At 38.9% G+C, this 27,617-nt stretch overlaps 1 protein-coding gene across 1 annotated transcript in view; it reads left to right on the plus strand.

Annotated features, from left to right (window-relative positions):
* Positions 1-27,617, plus strand: part of SLC49A4 (solute carrier family 49 member 4) — a 66,238-nt gene that overhangs the window by 16,012 nt on the left and 22,609 nt on the right. Inside the window, exons 2-4 of the mRNA XM_058027725.1 lie at positions 4,101-4,194; positions 18,030-18,292; positions 23,747-23,876. Of these exons, the coding sequence (XP_057883708.1) occupies positions 4,101-4,194; positions 18,030-18,292; positions 23,747-23,876 (487 nt within the window). The remainder of the gene's footprint in view (positions 1-4,100; positions 4,195-18,029; positions 18,293-23,746; positions 23,877-27,617) is intronic.

The following is a 27,617-nucleotide window of genomic DNA, read 5'->3' on the forward strand; positions in this document are numbered from 1 at the left end:
TAAAGGAGAAAGGTGAAAACTTGTCTGTTCTGCCCATCCAACTGAGATATCGCCTAGGATGAATGCTTCATTGCAGGGGGGAAACCAAACTCAAAAGGTGTGTGCCATGTGTGTGATGCTCTGAGCTAGAAGAGGCTGCTTGCAGTGCTCTGTAGCAGTAGTGGGGAACTGAGGGAGCTGCTGTGCTGGGCTCAGGTGGGGGATGCTCAGGAATGAGTTAATCACATTCTACTGGTGAATCACAGACTAATGTATAAATTGTTGGAATTAGGACAGCAGCATAGTTTTTTAAGTTTATTATTAAACTGGGCATAAAAATTCACTCATTGGGTTACAGTAATGTGGGGCGTGGGGGAATGCATTTTCTTTTCATATACTTTGAAAAGCATCTTGAAAGTAAGGCATGCTGGAGGAGTTGTGGGGGATGAGCACCCACATTCTGAATGCTCTTGCTTGATGTTGCTGTGAGGGAGCTGAAGAGCAGCTGGGTGCCACTGGCAGCTGCTGCCCCCACGTTCCAGCATAGGGGGTTCTGCTTCTGCTCTGTGTTGGGCTGTGGGTGGTGGAGATTGTGGCTTGAGAGTTTGTTAAGTCTGTAGTAGTGGCCAGAGTTTGGAGACAGTTGTAAAAAGAAATATGAAACAGCAAATGCAGCATTGACTGCTGAAGTCATAAAGCAGATGGTGTTATGACCCACAGGAGGGTTAAACAGTTGAACAATATCGACTGTTACACTCATAAATGATAATTAAAACATCTTTTTTATTACTGACTCAATTTCTGCTGCTAGCTTGGACTTTTCTGTTGCTGTCAGTGAAGTCTGGCTGTTGTGAACAAGGCCATAGTTTTCTCAAGAGCAATTGCCATCTGTGGGGCCCAGAAACCTCCTGCAAGAAGAGGATGGGAAGGAGCAGCTAAGGAGACAAGGTGTATAGAACACAAAACTTCACCCACTGGCAGAAAATCTTGTTTAAAGGAATTTCTTCCCCTTTCAGCCATGTGTCAGAAACCTCTGATTGAAAGGGGTAGAAACTGAATGATGGATTTTAAGAAGCTGTACCCTCCTCCCTCCCTCCAATTCCTGCTTGCATTTACAGGGTAGAATTAATGAAGTTAATTACATCTGCACAAAATCTCCTGGTTGAGTGAATTACTTAGATCTTTTAAAGTAGAGACATAATTTGCTGTAAGGTTCACAGGCTGTTTTTCAAGCTTGGTTGGTTGCTTTGGTTTATAGTCCCCATGATGCATGGTAGCTATCTTAAGCACTCTGGGGTGCCCCTTTTAGAGTAATACAAGATGTCAGATTCAATGTAGCAACAACTGCAGCATTCAAAACAAAAATACTGAAATAAAAAGACTGGTTTCTGACAAAGATGAAAAAGAGTTAAAATGTAAAGCAAAATAAGAGGGTTAGTTGCTTAGAGGCTAAAACTATACTGTGTAATTAGCAAAGCAAATGTCTAATATGCTGCTTGTCTGACAATCTTTTGTTCACTTTGGTGTCATCATTTTCACCATGCAGCATTAACCAAAGGAATTTGCAGGAGGGCGTTTACATGTTAAGGTGGAAACAGAAAAAAAGGACAAAGAAAAAGCTGGGCAATCAAAACATTTTAAAGGGATATCTTACAGTAAATAGTATTCAAGATTAGGACTTCAAAGAATGAAGAGATCAGGCCTACATGACTGTGAAGCTTTAACAGATAATTTTACTTTAAAATTATCTGACATATGAGGTTGACATTAAAGATAGGCCTGAATTTAAAGCTGGAGGCAAACTTCAGCATCTAAATAATTTTTTTGCCAAATTGTATGTTGGGATTTTTTTAAGGAAATTTTTGTGCAGATTTAATTTAAAACTTTCTTGGTTTGCATGTATTTTGGTTTAGGGATTTTCTTAAAAATTAGAAATAAAGTAAGAGTTTTTAATATGGAAACACTCATTTTAAGTCTTGTGGTGATTTAAATTTAAATTTTTGTTTCCCATTTACATCTGTGTCCTGGGCTTGCCCCTGGCTTGCACTTCAAGGAGGGCCCCATGAGCAGCACCCTCCATGCTGTCCTTCTCCTTGTGTCTCTTGAAAGGCAGAATGCACTGTGTTTTGTGAAATGTAGTTCAGGAAGAGCTTAGTTTACATGGAAAATAAGGTGGTGTGTACATTACCAGAGCTTCCCTGAAAAATTTCGATAGCATTTCCTAATGGAAATAACTTCAAGTTTTTCAGATAAAAGATTTGTATTTCAATTTTCCATCAATAAAATTCCAATCCTTGCTGCATACAAATTTTCATTATCCACAAAAGCAGTGCTAACAAAGATTAATTTCCAAGAAGAAAAGGCAGAAGCATCATGTATGCAATGCAGATATGCATAATTGCCCCAGCACAGCACAGGCAGTATGGCAATGTGGAATTAAATGTCACATGAAGACTCATGGTGGCCTAGCAAACACAGGAACATGAAGGTTTTGAGCAGCCATATTAAAGGGGCATTTCTTTAGGGCTCTCTGAACACACTTGAAAAACCAGTTTAACAGCAGCATTTGCTGGTTGAGCACAGTCAAGCAACTAAGCTCAAGGAGGTATTGGGAAATCCTACCAGGAAAGATGTATTTTTGGTTGATGATACTTCTTCAGAGCATCAGGGATGTGAAGTGTCCTTTGGAGTCACATCACTGGAGCTGGCATCCCTTGTGTTAATGACGGGGCCTTACCAAAGGAAGTCTCACTTCTATTTCAGAAAACCTGTAACTTTACTTACTAATTTATTTTTATTTGGGTTGTCTTGGGCTACACTGGTTGATAGAGAAACTTATCTTATGTTTGGTTTGTGTAGTGTCCAGCACCAGGACCTGCATACCCGTGAGTGAGATTTATTAAGAACTGTCACAATATGAGCAAAATTATGTCTCATCCAGTAAAATCACATTTCAGTAAAATACATGGAGACAAAATATTTAATGCAACTATTGCTTGAATTGTACTGATTACAGGAGTCACTAACAGAGGGAACACTCCTCTGAAGATAGGCAGCTTTAGAAAGAACCAAAGTCATTTGTTTGATAGGTGACATCATAGGACAGGTTTTTTTATCATCTGTATTTTGGGTAACTACTAGTTTTACCTAAATGTTAGAGGTATTGCACGTTTGTCATCATTAATATTTTTTATTATATTCTACTAAGAACATGGAAGCCCTTTATTTTCTATTTGTTGCTATGAAATTGTTTCAAAATTTACAACTTCACAGATGCAGACTCTCTCTGTGGTTTTTAATTGTGAGTATTTATGATTTGGTGTTTTGCAAGATTTTGGAGCTTAAGCCCCTCAGCTGTCACTGTTCTGTGCTGCTGATGGAAACACCTTAACAGCAGCAAACAAACTGCTGGCAAAAGGAATTGCAGCATGAAGATAAGGTTGTTTCTAATCTAAGAGCTTCTCAGATGAAAATTGCACGAGGGAAAAACATATTCAAGGAATCAGTCAATTGTGGCTTTTTTCTAATGTACGATATTTACAACCTCTGACAATTGGAGCTGAGAGCAGCAAAAAACTGCCCTAATTGCAAGGACTGCAAAAATATACTTGTACTTGTTTTCCCCTGAATAAATGGTTGTTTCTTTGGGATGAAATGCATATCTGCATTATGAAAGAAAACAATAACAGTGCTGTGTCTGTGCTCGTTAAGTGGTTGGAGAAGAATGAACAAGTCCAGATTTTTCTTTGCATCTGTGTAGATTTCAGATAACACAGTAGAGCATGTTCCCCAATGCCTCTAACTCCAAAGGGAATATTGTATATTTTGATGATACTTTTATTATTTCTTTTAACTTTCAAGAATGTCTGTGTAGATTTTGGATACACTCCTGTGTGTTGCCATGCCAAGAGTAAGCTTTTGTAATTCTGGAGTGCAAGTGTAGAAAATAACTCAAGATTTCAGAATGTGTCTGGAATTTATATCAGCACCAAAGTGCTTATGATTTGAAAGAAACGTGTTATTTCTGTGAAACTCCATGTAAATATAGATATATAAAAGCAATGTTTCTTTTGCAACATTACTGATTTAACTTGTAAAATACTGTTATTTTTTCATCATAGGTCTGAGGGTAACAGTGTTACTAACATCATCCCTCATGGTATTGGGAGCTGGCCTGAGATGTGTTCCAGTTTCAGATCTAGAAATTAGGAAAAAGTAAGTGAATTCATTATTCTTAATACATGTATTTTGTTCTTTCTGCTAATATAATTTTTGCTGCTACTACATAGAAATGTTAGTACCAGTTCTTTGTATGAAGTTGATATCCCACATGTTTGTTGTGTGGCCATGGGTTTACGTGCTTCTTTGCTTCTTAAATGGATTTTTCTAGTCCTTCTTCTCCATAGTATCTGAAGATCAGAAAACCCTTTACAAGCTTGAGTTAATTTACTCTCACCACATCCTGCATAACTAATATTAATGTGCTTTGCAAATAAGGAGCTAGAGATTTAGTGAGGTTCAGAAACTGGCCCAAGATCACACAGGGAGCCATGCCTCAACCCCCAAAAATAAGTAATTTGTATGCAAATGTTAAATAATTAGTTCATTTTCTCATAGTGAATGTGTGGGATCATGCCGTGAGACAGATGAATTTGTGCAAAATGCCTTTTTTCATGTAGTCTCTTCCAGTCCATGTTTCAAAGTAGCCTTGTACTTCTTCTCCAGTGAAGTGATTTTCTGCTTTACAAATTTGTGATAAAAACAGATTCCTTCCTAAAAATCCCACAAACCAAACAATTTAATTGTTCCATCAACATATCCTGAATTGAGGAATCATGAGTAATACAGTGGCACTGCTCGTTTTGTACAGCCAGGGAACATGGATCACTTGTTCACTTCACTTTCTTTTGCCTCTTAGTGTGAACGAGGTGGGAGTATGCAGGCATTACTACTCTTTCCTGCTACTTTGAAAAAGCAGCAGCACTGGTTCCTTGCTAGTTGTGCTTGCATAATATGTAAACACTAAGGAAAGGTCTTACAAATAAAATGTTTTATGTGGGTTGGGTTTTTTTCCCCTTGAATTCTAGTCAGCTTGAATTCTACCACAAAGTCTTGGTATTACTTCAGCAAGTCATTTGGGCTTGGGGGCTTTTTTTTTTTCCCCCTTAGTACTGTTTAACCTGAAAATCAGCTTGGGCACCTTTTAAGCTGAGAAAGAAAATGTTCAGTGTGAAGTTGAAAGCCGATGACTGGGTACCATGGATAAAACAGAGGAGTTTCAGAGAAAGAACTGAGAATGTGAAAAACCACATGAATTGTAAAACTAGCCCTGATAAGTAAACTAAGAGCAGAGTGTGAGGTATGAAATCATGCACTTTCAGTTCTTAGGTGCTTAGTGAGTATATGAGGAAGCACTCAAGGTGCTCCTGATGTTGGTTACCTAGTGTTGCCCATTTTGACAGGGTCCTCAAGGACTCTGCGAGCAGGGCAGACTGCACTAACCATATTGTGCTACCCTTCACAGTGACCCTTTTGAGAAAAATGTACTGTTTGGGTGGCCAGGAAGAGCTGTCCTTATTTTACCCTTGGTTTTCATTTTCTTACAATGTCAAGGGGTGCTCAACATTCAGTTTGTTCATTCTCATCAGTCTTGGGTTAAATATCAGTAGCTTTTAAATGGAACACGTGGCTTAAATGCAATGAAATGTGGTGTTTTATGTAGTTTTCATTTATGATGTATGCCAGAAGACATGTGCTGTCCTAGGCTTTACTAAAACAAGGATGAAGACTATAAATACCTGAGAAGATGAAAATTCCCAGGTAAGATCTGGATGTGAGGTATCATTTGGGCAGTGGGAAGAAGAGTTTCCACCTTTAAGGTTTTCCAGTGTAGGTGCAGAAAGCAATGAAATACAAAACTAAGGAGAAACACTCAAGGAACAAAGAAAGGCTTTGGACTATAGTCTGATGAGTGAGATGTGTAAAATGTGATGTTAAAATTTATTGAAAACTATATAGGGGAAAAAAGAGTGTGAGCAGAATATGGATGGAAAAGGTTAATAATTTCATATATTCAGGCTGTGAAAATATGTATCATCTCCTCCAGCTGAAACTGATAAATTTGCCTACTTATCCTACTCCCAAAAAAGAAATTTGCCAGAATTGTAGATCTACATGAGGAAGTAGCTTGATCTTTTACACAGTTTGAATTTAAAAATCTACCAAGAATTAATTATGGCCAACTGTGGGAAGCAAAAGAATGGTTTTCTTGAGATTTTGTAAATAATTGTACAGACCCTGTGATGCTATACTGTGTAACTTCCATTGTTTTGTGTGTTAAGGCTTAAGGCCAGTTTTCATCCATTCTTTGAAGTGATACCAAATAAAATATATTTTTTTTGACATGAACATTATTGCTTGATGCATTAGCCACAACTGGCTGAGCACCAAATTATGCACTTATTCTGAATGTGTCTATATGTTAATACAACAATTTGAATGTTACAGAGCCCGTCAGAGAGACAAGATCACTTGCAAGCTAATTGGAAGCATTTCAGAAGCCAGTGTAACTGGAATTTCTTTAAATGCTTTTGTGTGTATTGTAGTGTGTTCCTTCAGCCTGAGAGTAATCTGTGGGAATATGCTGAAGATTTCCATGGGACAATTCTGTCTGAGTTAATATACATAAAATTACAAGAATGTTCATGAGGTTTGTAGGGCTTAGACTGGGGGGTTTGTACTTTGTAGCTCCCTAAGCTCTTGTGATTAACATTAAGGAGAGCTACTAAAGCCCACCACCTATCAGAGCAGTCATAGACATAAGGAAATCACTGTTAAGACTGGCATTAATCCTGGCTGCTTTATGCTCCTTATCTCAAGCAGACCTGTAATATCCAAGTGTATTCTTAATCCCCTTTCTAGTCCATAATTATTCTTTTGGTTGTAGTATGTAATATCAGACTAAGACCATGCCCAGTCCTCCAAGTCATATTTTAAACACAGACCTTAACCTCTCTTTTCAGTAGATTTGATATGCACTATGCATATGAGGGAAAATTCAAGTTGCACATTTCATTGTGTCTCTTGAAGCAGCTGTACATTTTCTGTGGTGAATTTTTGTTCTCTGACAGTGTGTGACTTAAAATTGTACTGGAAATCCATGCCAGAACTGCCTGAATTCAGTGCAGGCAAAGTGGGAGTACATGGTGAAAATGTTAAAGTGTGAACTTGCATGTCAGATGGAGGATCCATCCTTTAAATGGACTAATAAAGTCCCTCTCATATGCACATATGCTTTTACCTGTTTCTCTCCCCAGCCCAGCAATCTATGAGGTTAATGAGTCTATCATACAAGGATGTTAAAAAGAATTTTTCTTAGGTACCATGTGCTTCTGGGCTCGTCAGATGTGCCAGATAAATGACAGTAAATTTGACTCCAAATTTACCGTTCCTTTTTAAAAGTTACGAAAACTTCATTTGCCACACCTATTTATTTAGTTCACATTTAATATACATTACATAGAACATAAAGGAAAGAAAGATGTTACCAAGTTGTACTTTCCTGAATCTTCTTCCCTTCCCTGAAGCTTACCAGAACATCACTAATGCTTTTTTGCCTGCATTTTGTCCAGTCTTTTCCTTTCTGACACTTGCTTGTCACTGAGTAAATATTTTCATTGGATTCTTTTAGGATTTGATTATTTTATCCTGTACATTAACATTGCTCAGAGGCCATTTTTTATAGATTAAATCAGAGTTGTTTTTTCTCCTCCACATAGCACTTCATATTTACCTTGTGTTCTGTGTTTAGGAATAGATTTACATACATCTTATGTCTTAAATCTAGGCAAAAAGCTGTATGAGCTGAAATGTGTAAAAGAAGGAAATAAAATTAAGAAATCAGCCCACAGCCATAAAACTTTGGCTTTTAAGGCTGATTGTGTGATGTAAGACTTCTTAAAATGTTTTGAAAGCAGGATAATTAAAGACATGGAAGTAAAGGATGTAACATAATTTGTCATTTGTATTGAACACATTAATTAAGCAATTTATTAGAACTTTTTACACTGTGGGCTGGTAGTGTTTGTCCTTCACATTAGATTTCACAACAGAGAAGCAGTTACTGAGGACCTTGAAGTCATGGCAGTGAGAGGATGGTCCTTATCAGTAAGCACCATTAAAATGTATGTTGGGAATCCAGCAAAAAGCACAGAGAATTACAGTGGAAACAGAATGGTTGTTTACACAGTCAATTATAGGAAACACACCAATAGTTGGTAGAACCTATAAATGGGTCTTTTTGTGAATATTAACAGTTCCTAGGATTTTGAATATTTCTCTTTTATATATATATATTGTTGTGAACTTTGAAGATTCACTCTTAGCACATCTTTGGTATATTTTGGTTCCATTAGCTAGTTGCAAACTAGTTTGAATTTTACTCTTGTTAGACGTACCCTTTAATAATTCCACATTTTTCCCTTTTCTGTTGCTTAAAGCCTAAAGAATTAATGAGATAATCTAATTATTTGTGTTTTCTGATCCTAAGGCTGCCATAAGCCACCATTCTTATGCATGAAATATGCAAAGTAGCATCTTGGAAGAGGTTATTTCAGTAAAGGAAAGAGGTACTAGAATTCCTGTATTCTCTGGTAATACTGAACACACTTCTGTGCTCAAAAAATCCCAAACAATCCAAATTGGAGCATCTGTAGAGAAGAGGAATTAAAGTGTTCTAGGGAATGAGAAGAGCCTGTTAGGAGAGGAAGGTAGACAAATCAGCCTGTAAGGAATAAAGACAGAGTGTGCTGAGTGTTTTGTCCTCCCTACCTCACTGGGGAAGAGAAATGAAAAAAGGATTTAATCTAAAGTGAGAGTCTGGGAGTAGAAAGATGAATAAACATACCTGTTTGTGTGCTGTAGCTCAGCAAGCAGAGGGGGAAAACATTAAAACTGAGCACTTGCCTGGTGCCTTTGGTGCTGATTTGTGCTGCAGGGCTGGTTTAATCCATGGCATCAGAAAAACAGGAAAGTGGGGAAAAAAGGAAACAAGTCATTCATGAGGAGGTTCACATGGGGGATACTTATTTATTATGCCTCTGTAATGTAACAGTTTATCTTGTTTCTATTACTTCCATCAGCTTCATCTTGTACACAGAGTTTATTTTTTAACCTCTGTTCCAAAGCATTTGTTTTAGATTAGAGGTCCTGTATTCTGAAGTGGTTATGATTCTTCCCAGCTTTGCTTATTTGTTGATGGTGGTGGGGGGTGATTTAGTGTCCCTCTGGCTGCCCAGTGGTCCCGCCTGCCACTGCTGGGGCCACGTGTCCTGTGATGCACCAGCAGCTCCTGATCAGCTTGGGGGGCAGCCACATTGGCTCCTCCTTCAGCTGCATCAGCCCTCGTGCAAAAAGGAGATGACTTGGCAGCTCTGGTCGTAAATGCTCTTTTCCTTGTGCTCCTGTCCTGGACTTTGGCCGTGGCACTGTGGGTGTCACCCACCTGCAACCAGCGTGCATGCTGAATTAGCAATTTACAGACCCTCTGTAAATTCTTGGAGTTTTAAAATTATCTCAGAAAGGGCTTGGTATTGCAGCAGTATTTAGTAGGCAGCACTTCTACAAGGCCTCAGTTAGTGCAAGCCTGTTCAGGAAAGGAAGAGGATTTATATTCTCTGTGGGATATTTAGCTTCATCTCATATAATGGCAGGTGGTATCCTCAACTGTAGAACGCGTTTAATTTTTTAATCATACTGAGCTCTTTGCCTTAGTTTGTGAGTCATATTATGGTGGCTAATTTCTGTCCTTAAAGAATTCCTATTAATCAAATTTATATTGAAGTTGCTGCATTATAATCAAAACACCCTCTTGCTCTTTCACTTGCTTAAGAAAAATTATTCAGGAATATTTAAATAGGTCTTGTTTATCCCATTCTTTAATTTGCTGCATCTCCTGTACACTCCTACTCTTTTACTAAAAAATCCTACTTAGGACCTCTTTTGTACTAAGTAATCTTAATCAGCTTTCTCCCACAGCAGCCCAAATAGCAGCCAGTCCTGGTGCACTTCCCTGATAATTTTTTTCAGTATGTTTTGCCTCATTAGCCCATAATGTAATTGCCTACTTCGTGTTTACAATGTTGTGTACTTTGGGTCTGTTCATATTTGATGAGCATGTCCTCTATTAGTGTTGCTTTAAATATTTCTTCTTTTAGTAATGGGTTTGTGGAGTTGGTTAGTTTTAAATGAAAAACAAGAAAACAGAACTTAATAAAAAAGCCCCTCAGCTTTGACTTTATGTGCCTTTATCTTTCAAACCTGGATAAAGTGAAGAACTCCCCCCACAGGTGTGTGACAGGTGTGATGGCCGCACAATAGCACAGTGTGAGGATGCAAGGGAATTTGTCACCACAGTGCCAGGGGGTCTCACTGTACACCCACCTCATCCCTTTCCTCTGTCAGGATGTGTGATGGACACCTCAGGCTCTTTGCCTGAGATTGCTGCTTCCTCCCCTTGCAAATACTTGTCTCTCTCAGCAGGCTCTCAGTAATAAGTTTTGGAGTAACTCTGGTTTTCCTATCCTTTAAATTTAATCCCCAAACTCACTAGCTTTTAGACCATGGTAAATGTGTTTGCTGTTTTCTTTAAGTGTGGGAGAAGGGCCGTGAGGCTGGGATGCCTGGGATGGAGATGCTGTGTCCCCTTCTAAGCCCACTCCCATGGTGGTCTGACTGACTGTGCCGGGGCCATGGTTCATACAGGGGTAAAACATGAGCCTAATTCCTGATGGAAATGACAAAATGTGCACTCTAAGTTTTTCTTTTTTTTTTTCATTCTATTTCTGGAGATAATGTACCAAACAATGACTCAGGCTTTGTGCTTTCAATAATATTTCTTACTGATCGGGGAAAAAACAGCTTTAAATTATTCCACATATCAATGGTCGCATGCATCAAAAACAAGCTAAAAAAAAGCTAATGGCCTCAATCCATGAATATCCAGAAGGCAGAAAGCTTTTATAGCATAAATATATCATTTAATGAAAATACCGAAAGGAAGTGCATTTCCATGAAATTCATCTATAGAATGTTATTTTTAATAGATGAATTCATTGCTTTACCCAGAGGTATTTTTCTTTCCAGTCTTTTTCCAGACATAGAGCCTTGGTTGTTCTCTCTTTGGGGTATAAACAAAACGTCATTTGCATTTGTCATACAATGTAGCAATGAATTGCAGTAAAGCATGAATTTGACCTCCCTAATTCTCTTTGCTCTAAAAGTGCCTGAAAAAGTTCCTCTTACTAGGAGGTTCTTTTGTTATATTTATTTTTGTGAGTTTAAAGGAAAAGCTCTGTCCACTTCTAGTAGCTTGACTGTGAAAAATCAGAAGTGGTTGTTGACAGAACTGATGTTGGTTCCCTCTGAGGTATAATCAGTCTCCTAATATATAATGTGGGTAAGCCCATGGCTTTTCATGTGCCTTTTTTTTGGCAAGCAGTTTGCATCACACATCAGTATAGACACTCTAGAGTAGGAGGTATGCTTGCTTTGTTGCCATGTAGTGACACTTAAAAAGTTCTCTGAAGTCCTCCAGTGGAAGGGTCTCTTTCATTTGCTTCCAGGAGTTCCCACAATGAGCTAATCACTTCATAAACCTGTTTGTCTTCCAAATTAGCAAGAGCTGAACAATCCACTTGTTTCAGTGAATGAAATTGTCAGGCATGTGAAAGAAATATTAGCCATCCATTTCTATAAAACATCAACTTCTTTATCCAGGATTGCTTTTTGTTTTTATTTTTAGGCTCAGCGGTTCATGTAGTAACCTTTTCCACAGTAAGTGGCACACTGTAGCCCTGTCTTCCTGCAGAATCAGCACTTTTTGTGACTTCCTTGCTCCTCACACTTTCCCCAACAGTGGCAGAACTGAATTGCAGTTTATATGTGTTGTATTTGCACAGAAGTTTGAAAGTGACTAAGTGGTCAGTTCTCATGGCAGCGAGTGGGAAAAGCAGGGTAGAAGTTTCACAAACAAAACCTGCACCAGAATCTCCTCTTCTCAGGGCTCTTGAAATGAGCTCTGCTTCTTCCTAAGATGCAAAGGGATTGAATTTTCCACTTGGGCTGGAAAATTGTCATTGTGTTTAGAGAGCCAGAGCAACACACTGGGGTTGGCAGCCCTGCTCTGCATTGTATTGTCTGCCAAAGAAAAGGTGAAAATGCTTTTTCCACACTGTGAATCAGTTAAAATTCTGATCCAACTTCTCCAGTCTTAGCCTTTCCAGAAAAGGTTCACTTTACATATCTTAGAACTGAACTTTGGATACTTATGTTAGTGTTGTGGGTTTTAAAGCCGTTGTATCAAAAGTAATTTTTGAGTAAGCAGTTCTCCTTCCAGTGTTGCCTTTTTTCCCCATCTGAGAGCAGAAACTAATGAGATTTTCTTCCATTTAAAATTCTTCTAAGTCCAGGCATTAGACACACAGTGGTAGGAACCCTACATGTCTGGATTTTTTACCTAGAAAAACCACTTATGTAACACACAGCTTTTAAACAGCTTAACAAATCCAGTACCTGATGTGACTGTGACCATGCATGCAAAGTTTCAACTTGTACAAGGAGAAAAAGAAAAATAAAGCCAACTGTAAATGGAAGTGCTTTCCCATCTTAACTGTATGGTATTATCATCAGTCACTAGAACCTTTTTCCAGTGTAATCTCACTTTTTTCATACCCAGTTTGCTCAGGTATATTGTAATTCCAGCATTTATAGCCTTTCATGGTTTTCTTTGTTGCTGCCTGTTAGGATATTTTAACAGTCACTGCAAGAAGTGAGTAAAGCAGGTACAGCCAGGTCAGTTCTTGATACAAGTATCAAATCTTCTCAGGGAAGTGGTGAAAAGTGCATAATTAAAGTTATTTATAATGTGACTTGATAAAAAAAATTGGGAAAGAGGTGACAGTATAGTACAGTAAGAGTTTTTCTTCTCTATTTTCTATTGCTATATTTGAACTGTCCCTTGTACTATATTTTTGCAATTCAGAGGCCAGTTTAGGAACAGAAGTGATCTTTATTTTGTGCAGAAGTGTGTGGTGTGTCCATATGTGTATTTTCTTAGATAGATACATAATGTAAATATGTAAGTTACTCATTACTGTGATGTTCTGCCATGTGATATTTCACACTACCATTTACCATAATTCCTCAAATTATTATTTTTTTCTTTATAAGGGCTCATAAAGGGCTCACGTTCAATTGCAAATTACAAGTTTGGCAGAGCACATAAATTCATTAGCAGGGAGGTCAGATGTTAAAAACCTTGACATATCAAAATGAGTGCTGACCTGGTCACTGAGACAGTTAGAAACAAAATATTTTAGATAGATGTTTATTTCCTCAATTTTGCTTTAAGCTACAGTCATCAATTATTTTGTAAGTCGAGAATGAATTTCTGGTGTAACTTTTTTCCAATTTTCTCTTTCATGATTATGATTAAAAAGCCTTCTGCTCATGTTATTTCCTGTCATTTGACCTCAATAGCTTTCTACTTTTTGATACATGAAAATAATTAAATTATGATTGGATAAATAACACATCTGAAAACAGCACTGGGAAAAATAACAGATGAATATTACACTTTATAGTGCAATGAGACTGAGAAATGTTTTTCCATCTGGGTAAGATCCTGAGCTAAAGTTATCTTTTCATCCCTTTCTTCAGGAAAGAGAAAACTTGTGCAGTATGAAATTGGAATAGTGATGGGGAAAAGGCAGCTCCTCTTTGCACCTTTCCAGTAGCAGAAACAAGAAGAAAATCAGGGGATAACAGAAACAAACCTCTCTTGGTCTTAGGGCAGTTTTTAGCACTGATGGTGTATGAGAATAGATTCACAGGCTGTGAGACCAAAATCTAGTGCAGTGCTGATAAGATGTTGTAACAAACAGCAAAAAGCCACCAATACTGTTATGTTCATATTGCTCTGTCAGGTGGAGCAGCTGCTACATGCATCTCCCAGAGCAGCAGCTTAGTAAATGCTCTGAATTGCATTTGGAATCTCTCATCCCTGCCTCTCTGGGGAAATGAGTTAAGGATGTGCAGAAGAACCATGCAAATAATCTTTTTCTCAGGAAAAAGTAGCTTAATTCAAGTCAGTATTGAAAAAGAGATAAAATAGGGTTTAAGCTGTTATCATATGCAGAGATATTTGAGGTAGTAGTCTGTGTATTGATGGCAATTTAGTCTGAAAATAAGTGTTTATTAACTCAAATATGTTGGACTTGAGAAATTAAACAATATGAAGATAAGAGATGCTCTACCCTGAATGATAATGTCAGGCTTGGTAAATGCCAAAAATGCAAATCTGTGAACAGACCACACCAGCCAGGACAAGGAGAGAGAGCAGCCAGGAAAACATCCACAGAAGACACTTGGAGAGAGGCAAAATTGGCTCACCCTCTGAAAAAAAACCAAAACAACAAATCCAAAACAACAAAGACAAAAGGCTAATATAGAATTTAAATACTGGATTAAGTTGCTACTTTATCCCTCGGGATCTGCAAAGTATAATTAACATTTATTGCTCCCTTTGAGTATAAGATTGGTTATAGAGCTTTATTCAGATGATGGAGTTTGATAGACATAATCTAAATCTGAAGTACATGGTAGGAATATGTGTGTGTAATCTTCAAAATATATCAACTGGGGCTTTTGTCTGATGGTTTATTTAGAGTTTTTTTACAAAACTTTTCTTCTTCTGTCAGATGAAGTGCCTACATCACCCCAGATTCTGCAATACTATTGTACTCTTTTCTGATTTTACTGAGTTTTATTTGCCTTTAGGATGACTACAGAGGAGGCATATTTGGCTTAAAACAATAACACCAGAGTGGTGTCAGTGAACAGAAGTGGTAGTACACCTAAAGCTATGAAGGTTATTTTGTGGTGACACGGTTTTCCAAACATACAGTAACAAGAACATAATTTAAGCATGAAATTCACTTTGGAACAGGAGGAAATACTAAAATAAAATCATTATATGTTGCAGTAGTTACCTTATTTGCTACTGAAATGCAGTTGTTTCTGGGGATGTGCTGTAGCTCTGCAAATAGCCTGGAACATTTTAAAGTTTGAGAATAACTACATTGAGATAAGTAGAATGAAAACACCAAAGTGCACAAGGATACCTTGTTTTGTCCCAAATATACTGGAGAGTAACCATGGGGTATTGATGTAATATGTTCTCCAGAAAAATACCAGAGCATTGTTTATATAGTACTTTTTCTTTATTTAAAACCATTTTATTTTGGATTAGCATGTGTGAGAGTTTAACAAGCATTGACAAGGCCTGACCATGCCTTGGTGGTGTCCATCTGAAGCACATTTTCAACACTAATAATGAAATTTGTCATTTCTGTGTGAGCATTAAAAAATCTCCAAAAACAATGAATTGTTTGTAAGTAAGAGTGGATATTATTTCTGTCCCAGCTCAGAAAGAGTTTCCTTTAGATGATATATAATAATGCTTCTTTTTTTGGATGTTTTTTATAAATTTTGTTTAAAAATTTAATTTCCAATCCACTGAGAATCAGTAGCATCTACTCCTTTCTACTGCAATCGATCTTGTTAATTCTATAAAGAGTCTGTAGGCATTTCTTTTGCATATTGTGTTCCTTTGTGTGCTTTAAAAACTCCTGCCATACTGTATATTATTCAGCCATTTGTGGCTTGAAACCCTGCCTAAATGCTGGCTTATGTTTCCCCATTTTCAAGCCGGAGCTTTTTATGTCTCACAACTCAAGTCTTGCAGCAATAACACTGAGTTCCTGCTATGGTTAAAAAAACACCACCCATTTGAAAATATCATCTGCCACCACTTTATTGCACAATGAATAGATTTACTTTGGAGAGTTGCAATAGCTCATGTGACTCTCTAGCTGTTTTTTAGGCATGAAGTTTTTATATAAGTTCTGAAATAGTTTTGCATTCTATGGCTGATTACTTTTTGAAAAAGTCAAAGTGGAAGATTTCTGACTGAATTCTGCAGGTAGGAGAGCCTTCAAAAAGTCCTTTTTGTATTTGTTCATTGTACTGCTGTTAAGCCAAACTTTGCAGAGACTTCACTGCTTGGAAGTACTATCTCTGTTCTGTCACCAGCCTTATCTGTTAAATCCCAATGAGTGTGAAAAATGAGAAAAATCTGGGTTTACTTGGCTGTTTCAGCAGTGTGTTGAGAATGGCCAGATTGCTGCAGAAGACGACTCTCTTGGAAACCCTAACAGCCCAGCCTTCTCATCTGTAGGCACATAGAGCTCATCTGAGTGTGTAAATAAAAATAAATAATGCAGTGAAAAAATATGCAGAGTATTTTGCTGAAGTGTTTCAATTTTGGATTTGCCATAACTAATTTAAATCTTCCGCTGGTATTTATGCAGGCAGGAGGGTCAGGTTTACAATGTTTATAATTTAAAGCTTTTCTGCTACTGCACCTTTTCTACTTTTATATCCTGTCATGATATCTTTTTGCTGCAAAGAAAGTTCCTTTTATTCCCTTTTCCTTTTCTGCTTTGAAGAGAACATTTGCTTCTCCTTTTATATGAGGTAATGAGATCAGAGTAGCTCTGGATTCTTTAAATCAATCTAATTTGGCTTCTTTTGGTGGATAGAATATCCTTCTTTTGCACAGGCCTTTCATTTCTTTGTGCAGCAGCTCCATTTCCAGCACTAGGTACCTGTGAAAAATGCGTATTTTATGATTGGTTTTTCTCAAATATTAAAATGAATATTATATGTGTTATGTTAGAAAGTTATGCTGTATTAATTTTCTTAAGTAGTGTGTTAAATATAATTTTAGGTTATAATGTTAAAATAGAAACTATGCTATGTAAGATACTTTTTTTTAAAGAAAGGACTTGCAGTGAGCTAGTTACCACAGGACACCTAAATCTTTCAGAGAAAAAGAATTTATTGCTCTGTTATCAGAAGAAATGAACTTCTTCCTGCCTCGCTCAGCCCTGATGACGCCGTTAGGATTCAGAGGAAGAAGCTGACACTGACCAGACAGAATCCTGTGTTTAAATGGAATTTATGCATCATGTATGAGATGTATGAATATGCCACAGACTATTGTTTTTAAAGGTTAATCCTCTGTTAATGGGTGTCCTTTTCCGGGCTTTTGCTGCCCAGAAGAAGGTACCCAGACGTCTGTAACTCTTTGTTTCTATTGTCTCATATTGTCCTTGTCCAAATTGTCCAAACTGTTATTACTCTAATCGTATTACTATTTTTATAACCATTTTATTACTATTAAATGTTGGAACTCAGAACATCCCTCTGGCTGTCCTGAGCAGCCAAGACCCCTGCCAGGGGTCTCAGAGACCCTGGCACAGAGCCCAAAATTCCTGTGGTTTTGATTGTGACCCGTGGAGCAAATTACCAACCTTACATGAAGATCAGCAAGCCACAGCAGTTTAGGTAGAATAATAGTGAAGTTATCACAGGGTGGAAAAGTAGATTTTGGGATTTTTGGTATGGGGGTTCAGGGGGCAAGATGGAGAGAACTGGGTATGTCCAGCCTTTCTCCTTCTTCTGCTTGGCCTCCATCTTCTGCTGTGATGTTGGCACTTACAGACTGGTTTAGAGTAGAAGCTCACTAAACCATAGTGAAAGTAATTGAAAACATTGGAAAGTAATTGAAAACATTGTATACGTAGTTTTTAGTATAAAGACATAACACTGCCCCAGGCGCAGGCAGAGTGCCTGGAACTGTCCTGCTGGATAGACCTCGGCAGGACCGGAGAAAGAATTTTATAGATAAGATACAATAAACAACCTTGAGACCAAGAAATGAAGAGCTCTGACTCCTTCTTCAAGAGCCGGGCTGGGAAAAGAAACTTTGGAACTTTTCTCAGATTCACTCTGACAAGCTAAAGATTCCGACAATTAAACTTTTAAATTTTTTAAAACGAGTGATTGGCGTTTTCCACAGTACCTCAGGTGCCTATTTAATTCCGAAACCCCAGCGAGCGGTTCCCAGCGCCGTGTGTTGTGTCTCGCAGGCTGATCCACGGCGGGCAGCTGCTGAACGGGCTGGCGGGCCCCACGGTGATGAACGCCGCTCCCTTCCTTTCCACCACCTGGTTCTCCCCGGACGAGCGCGCCACGGCCACGGCCATCGCCTCGCTGCTCAACTACCTGGGCTCGGCCGCCGCCTTCCTGGTGGGGCCGCTGGTGGTGCCGCCGCCCAACGGGACGGCCCAGCTGGGAGCGCCCTCCAACACCCAGCACATCAAGGACCGCATCGAGGCCGTGCTCTACGCAGGTGAGACCAAACGCAACATGTTCGTGCTCTCCTGTGTGTTGGTGCTTGAGATTCACTACCCTCTAGTGGCTGGTTTGCACAGGATCTGCTCTGTGCCTGGGGGAAGATAATTGAGTCAGGAGGATTCATTTTTTAAATAGCCTTTTGTACAGACTGACTTGAAAAGAAGTAGTTTGGTTGTTTGCGTCGGCTGAACTTGGGAGAAATGTCTTCTTGGAGTTTCTCTGAGCTTCAAAACTGGTTTTTGCTTATTGAATTTTCATTAAAAATTTGTTTCCATGACAAGTTGGGTTTCTACTACTGTTTCTGTAAGGATGGAAATTCAATAGTCTTTTAGCATGAAATTCTATTCTGCATTTACTAAGCCTTAATTTATGACCTGCATGTGCCTTTCAAATGTGATTAGATAATTAGTATTTCAGAATCCACAGAATCAGAAACATTGAAATTAAAACATGATAGATTTTGGTTTTAGCTAAAACCACGTAATTCTTACTGGTGAGCAATTTCAATGAAGTGACAACAGTTTAGTGGAAAAAATCACTGATATAAAATTCACCTGATAAAACTTGGGTTTTTTATCCTTGCTCTTTTTATTACAATGGTTTCTGTGCCTCTTCCTGTCACTCAAAAAAAAATAGCAGCAAACTTTAAGGAAATAAAATTGGTTAAGTGGCTAAAGTGTCTGCATTCTAATTTTTAGTGAATATAATTTGGTACAGCATTTAAGAGTTGCATCTGATAGGGGTTTTCCCCTCTTATAATTGCATCCTCTGAAATCCAGCCAGGAGTTAGTCCTAAGTGTTCCAGAAGTCCTAACATATATATACTGTGTAGTTTATGTGGAAGTTTAGTGGATTGAGTTAGCTGTTTGTGATCACTTATTCCTGGACGTTATCCTTATGGAAATTTGTCAAGTTAATATTCCTGTTGGGCGAGGGCCACTTTAATGTTTGTTTTAAAGAAAGTGTAATAGAATTTGGATCATGAGTTCAGCAAGTATTTTTGAGTAAGCTACTTTTTACTGGACTCAAATGGAACAACAAGGAAATTCAGGTTTAGCTAAGCCTTTTTCACAAGTAAATATGGTGTTAGGCTCTGAAAATCTCCTGGCAGATGAAAATGTCTGATGTGAAAGAAGGAAAAACAAAAGCAAGTCAGGTTTTGTCCTGAGGAGCCCTATATAAGGGGAGGAAAACCATAGCAATTAGAGAAGTGCTGTAGCTCTCCCTCTGCAGATTTTACAGGGAGAGGAAAGAATTCATCTGCCTAAGGAAATACCTGCTGTGCTTGTAACCACTGTTTAGAGTCTGGTAGTAGTAGAAATGTTGCCTTCAGCAGTGCATCAGATTCACATTCTCTTCTATTCTCTTTTGGGAGGTTTTCCTAAGCATTTTCCTCAGAAACAGGGACGGATGTTGCCACCAAGGTTCAGGTCTTGCCTGCCTCACACCTCAGCAGGGCTCTTTCTACTTTTGTGAGCTGGCAAGGATGTGGGAACACCCTTGTAGACCTCTTTGGGATCACTGGTCCCAGCAGGCAATGATTCTGCAGCAGCTCTTCAGCTTCCTAGGAATTGTGTTTTGTGGGGCAGCTGTATTTCTCACTTAGTATTCGAACGTGCTTTGAACAGAGATAGTTTCTTTGTGCTGGTGTTTGTGTCCTATGGGATGTGTATTTTCAGGAGCTGCAAACCCTGTAGCTGTTCAGACAGTGACAGAGAGCTGCTTTGTGAACATTGCTGGCCTGCAGTGAATCACAGTAATGATGGAAAACCTCCAAGTGGTTTAAAATTGCTAAGAACTGTCAAAGAGGAGTTTGCTTTGAATCCCTCATGGGATTTGTTCTGTCTCAGCTTAGCCCTGTTTCCCTGGAGAGCTGAAGGCACAAGGTTCCTCTGACTGCTTCCCTGTGCTCTCTTGTGCCACATGGGGTCCAGAGGTGGAAGGACAGCTGCTCTGTGGTGGGTAACAGTGAACAGTCAGCTCTGTTCACCTGTGGGACAAAAAAATACCTGGTAGGTGTGGTAGGGTACTATTTGTCCCTTTAAACAGCTGTGCAGAAAACTAGGCTCAGATTGACGTCACAGATTAGAAGCAAAGATTTTGCAGAATGTAGAAGAGCAAGAATTGCTGGACAGAAATGTCCCACTTCCCCACTTCTTCAGCCAGTGTGGTCAGGTTTGGTATGACTTGTTCTTTCAGATACTATGGGAAAGCCAGTTTCACAGGGTAAGCACTGCATTTCTAATGAGCATGTTTCTTTTGTGTGAGCTAGCATTAAATAAGCAGCCTCCAAAAATTAGATGATGTCTTTTAAAAGACAGTAACGATGTGAATTGTTGACTTGGGATCAGTAGTGTGCCAACAGTGTGCAGATTTTCCAAGGACTTAAGCTCAAACATGATTACGAAGCAATTGCTTATAAACCCATTCTGAAATTGCTCTGTTAACTCCAGTCTCTTCTGTGTTTTAATAAATTGCTGTTCCTTTAGCTCAAACATGGACTCAGAGCTCAGCTGAATTGCCACAGCCTCTTTCTATGTCGTCCGTGTTGCTGCACATTCTGGTTCACAGCTCAAGTAATATGGGTGTAGCAGATCAGGATTGAATTGTATTACCTGGATCGTGTAAGGAATGAATTATTCCAGACTGCAGCCAGAGCCTTTAGCTTTGTACTTTCCTAAATATCAATGTAAAGTTATTATTTGTTAAAAAAAAAAAAAAAAAAAAGGGGTGTGTGTGTAAGGGGCCCTCATGCACCCTGGAATATTCCCACAGAACAAGGTGGGGAGGAGAGTTTCTGGAATTGAAGAGGTTTTTGTGCTATGAGTAGCTTGTCTGAAGGAAAAATACTTTGTTATCAAGGAGTCTTGAACCTCTTTTTTTGTTTTTCCTTTCTTTCTTTATTTTTTTTTTTATTTTTTTTTTTTACACAAACATCATGGTGCCTGCTTCCTAGGCTGAGATGCAGGCATCTCTCACATCACAAGTCACTGTGGTGTGATACCCAGCTTTTGTGAAGCATTCCAGTTTCACTCCTTAACAAGTACACAGATGTGTGCATATCTGTGTCTCTGCACACTAATTTATGAGTTGCCCCATTTAATGTGCTTTGCCTTGTTTGAGAGCATTCATTGCATTTTTCGGAAGCTGGCAGCTTCTAAAGAAGAGCCTCTCTCTTGTGACTGCAGCTCCCTCCTTCTCAGCATTGACCTATTTCTTACCTTCTCAATTTTGCTTACTTTCGCTCACTACTTACCTGCCCAGGAAAAGTTTTAGATTGTATTCCTCTTTCTCTAATCTGGTAAATTAAATTATGGCAATAAGGGTGTTTCTTATTGAGGAAGGATTTCAATACATTAGATGTGTTTGGCAGTACCTGGACTTTTGTTAGAGGTGTAAGTATTGTATACAAAGCTAAGATGGCACTAGAAACTCATATTCTTCAACAGAGGGAGATGCTTTTGTTTCCACTGTGAATTTGTCACTTTTCATTTAGGCGTGGAGCAGAGCTATCTAGGCAAATTTGTTAGCCTGAAAAGTATAACACTGGGGAACATTAAAGAGTTGCAAGAAGGTACTGCAAGGACAGCATCCTGAACTTAGTAATTAAAAAAAAAAAAAAAAAAGGACAAAAAAAGAAAAAAAAAAGGTTACTGTACTGCTCCTAATACAGCAATTTGACTGGTAGAAATCTTGAGGCAGTGCACAGATGAAACCCCAGATGGGCACCTGTTATGAAATATTTCTGTGATTTAAATATTTCTGTGATTCTGCAGAATAAAACTTGGCCTTTCCCCTTGCAGTATGAGAAGGGCACTTTAGTACCTTGGACAAAATTGTGTGATCACATTCTTGATTGGCTATACCTATCTGCAATCTTAAATCTTCCTTTAATGTGTAATTAAAATGTGTGTAATATATATGTCTATAAACCTGTATGTAAACTACAGGCAGGAGGTGAGGAGATAAACAGCTTTTACTGAAGAGCTGTGTAGAATCATCCTGTAGTGAAAGAGCATCTCATCCCTTTCTTAGGTCTGGGGTGATCAGTTACTGCCAGGTCTTTATTCAGTGATCATGGTGTCCAAAACAATGTGCACAAAGATAGAAATTAATCTGTTTTCTGAAGAGCAGAGGAGTAAGATCAAGTTTAAGTGCCCTTGGCCCTTGAAACATGTAGTTACACCAGAGCAGGAAAAGAGACACCAAGTAATTCAAAATGAGTCCTTTAGTATTTGATGATGAAAAATGGCATTGTCACACTCCCAATATGCCTTTTTTCCCATATGCCAAATAGAAGCATTCATTTCCCTTCTCCATCTCCAGCTGATCCATTTAGACTCTGAGTGTTATTTACTTTTCAGTTTCCTGAATTTATTTTCTTCTAGTTTAGCAGAAGACCTGGCAAAGTGCCATGTTCATATTGATTTATTAAAAAAGAGAAGAAAAAAAAGAAAATTAAGGCAATTGAGTATCCAGCTCTGCTGGAATTTATTTGTGCTGTCAGTGAACACTCCTTTGTTATAAGATCACAAGTTCTTTTAAGATAACACACTTCAGCTATACATTTTTCTCTCTATCAGCAAAGAATCTTGTTTTCAAAGGCAATAGGAGAAATACTGGGATTGAGGACTGTGGAGAACATGATATATATTGTAAAAGGCCTGTAAAACAAATTAATTAGATTGACTGTGGGTAGAGTTGTTTCTCTTCAGAATGTCTGCTCATGGGACTTACTGTTTTCTATGAAGTGCTCATCACTTCTCAAGCTCAGGTTCAAACTTCTGCTATGAAATTTTTCAAAGATTTGGAATTCCTGCTGCTAAACAAGCAGAGCATCCACAAACAGCTGTATTCTTTCTTTTTCCCCCTCTTACCTGCACTTTTTCTATTCATGAGCCATGGCTGCTTCTGCACTTTGCTCTTTATATTCTGTTGCCATGTAGTACTGTTTGTGTTGGAACTGCTGCCTTGCTTGACCTTTTGTTTGCCTTCATCATCTTGTGCAATGAATAATTGTTATTGCATGCCCTGGGGCTTCCCCAGTCCCATCTGTTTCAAGTCTCTAGCATGCTGTTACCTGCACTGAGCTACTTCATCGAAAGGAAACGTGGCCAAATCCTCATATTGCAGTTCTCTCTGAAGAGAAAAAGCAAAAGCTTTCCTTTTGCTTCACTGAGTTCTCTGTGTGTGAGCCTTGTTCTCTGCAGCACCTATCACTGGAATGGACTGCCAGTCTCACTGATTCTCCATCTCAATTTGAAGTCTTGTTTGGGGAAGGAGAAAGAAATTCCTCCCTGAAGTTACGGAATTCTGTTGTCAGGAGCAGTCAAGCACTTGTGATGGGATTTATGTCTCAGAGGCGGGCTGATAACAGCACTGCAGTGAAATAAGTCTTTCAATGCTAACATCTGTTCTTGGTTTTGTTTTTCTTTGCCCTCCTGTTCAGAATTTGGAATGGTTTCCCTGATATTTTCTGCAGCGTTGGCCTACTTCCCCTCGCGCCCTCCGTTCCCCCCCAGCGTGGCTGCAGCGAGCCAGCGCCTCAGCTACAGGAGAAGTTTTTGCAGACTCTTAAGGTAGGACCTCATTGGGTTTCCACTTCAAAGCAGATCAGTGCCTAAGTAAATAAAAACAAGTGTGCTTTAATCTTCTCATTGAGCAAACAAGTCGGTTTGTAGTACTTTTAAACAAAATAAAATTAAATATTAATGTCAAGACATAAAAGGATGCTAACTGCTAAAGAGCAGACATTAAATTTTAAACCACTGTGTGTATCTCCACTCTTCATGCCAGTCCTTCAGCACCAGCAGTGCTTTAGTCATCCTGTTAGCATGGCTTTTCTTATGCAATGCTTCTGTTACATCAGGTTATACAAGGTTGTTAAAAGTGAGCAGTGAGAAAACAGTGAATAACACTGGGAAAAACTAACTTCTAAGTCGTTTTTTTCTGTGCTTATTATATTGGAATGAATTTGGGGTTTACTTGTCTTTTGAAGGATTATTCAGCTGCTTTCATTCAACCATAGAAGCAATGAATGAATTATCTAAAACTGTTATATGATCTATTAAATCTCATTAATTGTACGTTAAAATATTAAGTGGGAATAGGAAAAATGTTTTCAGGTGTGTTTCTGGATAGGCTCAAAGGTGAGCTAGCTTGCTTTGAAGTTTTAGATTAAATAAAAAGAGAGGTTATAAAGAAAGAGACATTATTGCAGCTTCTCCCTCTTGGGTTCTTTTGGTAAGACACAGTCCCACTTCCCCCAGTGTTTGTACAGTGTCTTGTGTAATGTAAATATGATCTGTGAGGAGTAGCTAAAGCAACTGTAATATTAAGGGTGTATAATTGTGAAGGCCATGCCCTGTAGATGATACTGCACAGAGGAACTTCTGGGGCAAAGAAGAGCTGCTCCCCTGGTACAGAGTATGACTGACTTCACTGGGAAGCTTCTGACTCTTGCTGTAATTGTTTGTTGAGTGATGTAGGAGCTGAATCTGCATATAAAGGGCTGCTTGAAGCTCAATAATTGTGCAGCTTTAGACATTTAGTTACTGCAGGCCTATTGTGGGCTGTACTTTCAATAATTGTATTTAGAGCCAGTGAAAACAACTCATCCCTTGTCACTGGGTTTTGTTCTGTTTTTGGAGGCTTTTTTTTTTTTGTTTGGGGGAGTAAATAGTTGGCAGGATGCTTAATCCTGTGTGTTCATCCTGGAGCAGGCTGGCACTCAGGAGGTGTGAGTACAGCTGGGTGGTTAGTCTGCTAAGTGACCTATTCAGGGTATTAAAAAATAGCAGTTCTCTTAAGGACACTTATCACACACAATAGTGCTGTTCTGCACCCAAGCTGATGTGCCGTTAGACCCTGCCTGAGGGCTGTGTTGTAAAAATGTTGCTGTTGAACAGAAATCCAAACAGCAACTGGCTTTGCAGGTGAAATATAAAATTTTAGTTGACAGTGCTCCATTTGGGAGTTTTATAACCATTAGATTCTGTGTTTGAAGTGTTGTAAACAGTGGACCTGAGATACTGGTAAGGTCAGGATGTAAACGGCAAAGCTGGCTTACTGTTAACAATAACCAGTGAAACTTCAGAAAACAAACTTGGCTTTTCAGTGATGACTATAGTTTACAGTGTCTCCAAGAACAAAGAGGGCTTTTTTAAAATGTGGTCAGGTAGATAATTATATCTCTCTTCCCTCGGGTCTTGCATTCTTCCATGCTACCCTTTATCAAAGGCACTTCTTCATTCCTCTGCACATGAAACAATCAACAGTTCATCATTAAGCCCACTTATCTTGGGGAGCTGTTCAGTAACAATCTGTCATGCAAGGGAGTTTCATAAAAGAAAATGGTATCTGCCATGCTTCAGGAGGAATCCATCATCTGGTGCGTTAGGCTTCTACACTCTGTTGCCTGCCTAATCTAGGCTTCATCTTGGCTTAGAGAGCCTTTCTTTAGACTTGGTGGTGTAGACTGAAGGTAACCAGCAGATGAGTACCAGGAAATCATGATTTCCTTTTATTGTAGAATTACCCTTTGGTGTGAGAACTGTGTGTAAGGCATTCAGGATGTGTGCGAGCTGGTGGGCTGACCCGGCAATGCACCAGATACAAGCATGAGAATTGAGATGTTCATCATTTCTCTGTCTTCTCCACCAAGCTACAGTTTTATTACTTCAAAATAAAGCAACATTGAAGTCACTGACCTTTTCTCCTTGGACGCCAAGGGGATCTATCACATCCTTGCAACTCCCACACTCTCTCATGCCTTCAGGTCCTTTGGCAGTCTTCTACGTGAGCTGCTTCTTGCAGAGTTATTACACCATCAGCAGAGGTCAGCCATCCCCTGTGGGCCCTTTTTGGGGGACTTTCTTAGGAACTTGAGTCTTCCTTCTGATTTGGAGGGTTCCTCCTTCTGACAGATTGTTACAATTAGTTGATGTCTCATTATCTCCTGATACCAACTCTCTCAGTCTGCAGTGGGAGACAACAGATTGGTCATGGTTTGGGAGCTAAGCCCAAATCTTTTAACAGTCTATCACACACTGTGACAAGTGTAAGTTTGAATTTCCATTAGAAAATGTGTGGTGCCCTATCTCAGTTTCTTGGGTGAAGCAAATATGACTTGTTTTTATTTCCCCAGTTCAGGATATTCCACAAACTTCAGTGGAAAAAAATTCTAATACAAGTAAATGGTTGATAAGTCTTAAAACCTGCAATGTGTTGTGATTTTTGATTTGAAGTAATAAGATACTTTTAGCCAGTTACATGGCTTTTATATTTTCTAGGGACTATGTAAGCAATTTTGAAATTTTGTATCAGGGATTTTATGCATCATTATTGTTTTAATGACACTTTCATCAACAACACCATCCAGTAATGGAAGCTGCTCAGAATGTGCCTGATGTTAATAGGCACTGTCAAAGTTACTCTGAAAAAGATGACTGACTTTGATGGGGCTCCCCTCTGAACCAGCCGTCTTACGGATTCTAGTGGCGTTCGGTTTCTGAAAAATACAGAATAAAAAATCAATTCATATCCCAGCAGAATGGTTTAACAGGGAGGCTAATTCTGATATCCTGTCATTGCTGATAGGATGGAAAACAGTGTGGGTTCAACAGCTGATGGTGTGACAGACAGCACATTTTTCTACTTGCAGTGGAGCAATTGCAAAATTGCAAAAGCTGTGCACAAGTGACTGGAGCCATGAGAAGTGGAGCTGCTACTGAAGATGTGTGTTTGGAATGACTTTAGGCAGCATGAGGTATTGCTGGGCAAGGGGGCAGAATGACACCTGGTGATCAGTATCTCTGTCACTGCCAGGCTCCCTTTCTCCTGGTCACCTTCCTTGTTGTGGAGACCAGGCAGGGGAGCAGGCTCTGTCCCTGGAGATTGTCATCATACAGAGCTCTTACTGTAGGATTGGTACTCGGGCTTGGATGTGGCACAGAGCAGCTATCCCACATCACAGGCTGTCTGGTTGCTTGAGTGACAGAAAACAAATACACCACAGAAAACACTGCTCAAGTAAAGGACAAAATTCTCCCTCAAAAGTAGCTCATTAATGAAGTTGAGGTCCAGCTAGCCAAAGATTTTTAATATTCAGCCAAGTGTTATTTCAGAATACTGCATTCAGACTTGTTTCCTCTTAGCAATCCACAATATGGCTCTATAAGGTCCATGCAAAATTCCCTTTTATTTTATTTGACAAATGTTGAAATGGCTTTCACATGGGTAGTATTAAATAGCATCAAATACCAAGGTGATACAAGATAGACTAGGATAAGAGTATGGCATTCTTAAAAAAGGAGAAAAGT

Source organism: Melospiza georgiana, chromosome 7, assembly GCF_028018845.1.
Source record: "Melospiza georgiana isolate bMelGeo1 chromosome 7, bMelGeo1.pri, whole genome shotgun sequence".
In the NCBI taxonomy this organism is placed as follows: Eukaryota; Metazoa; Chordata; class Aves; order Passeriformes; family Passerellidae; genus Melospiza; species Melospiza georgiana.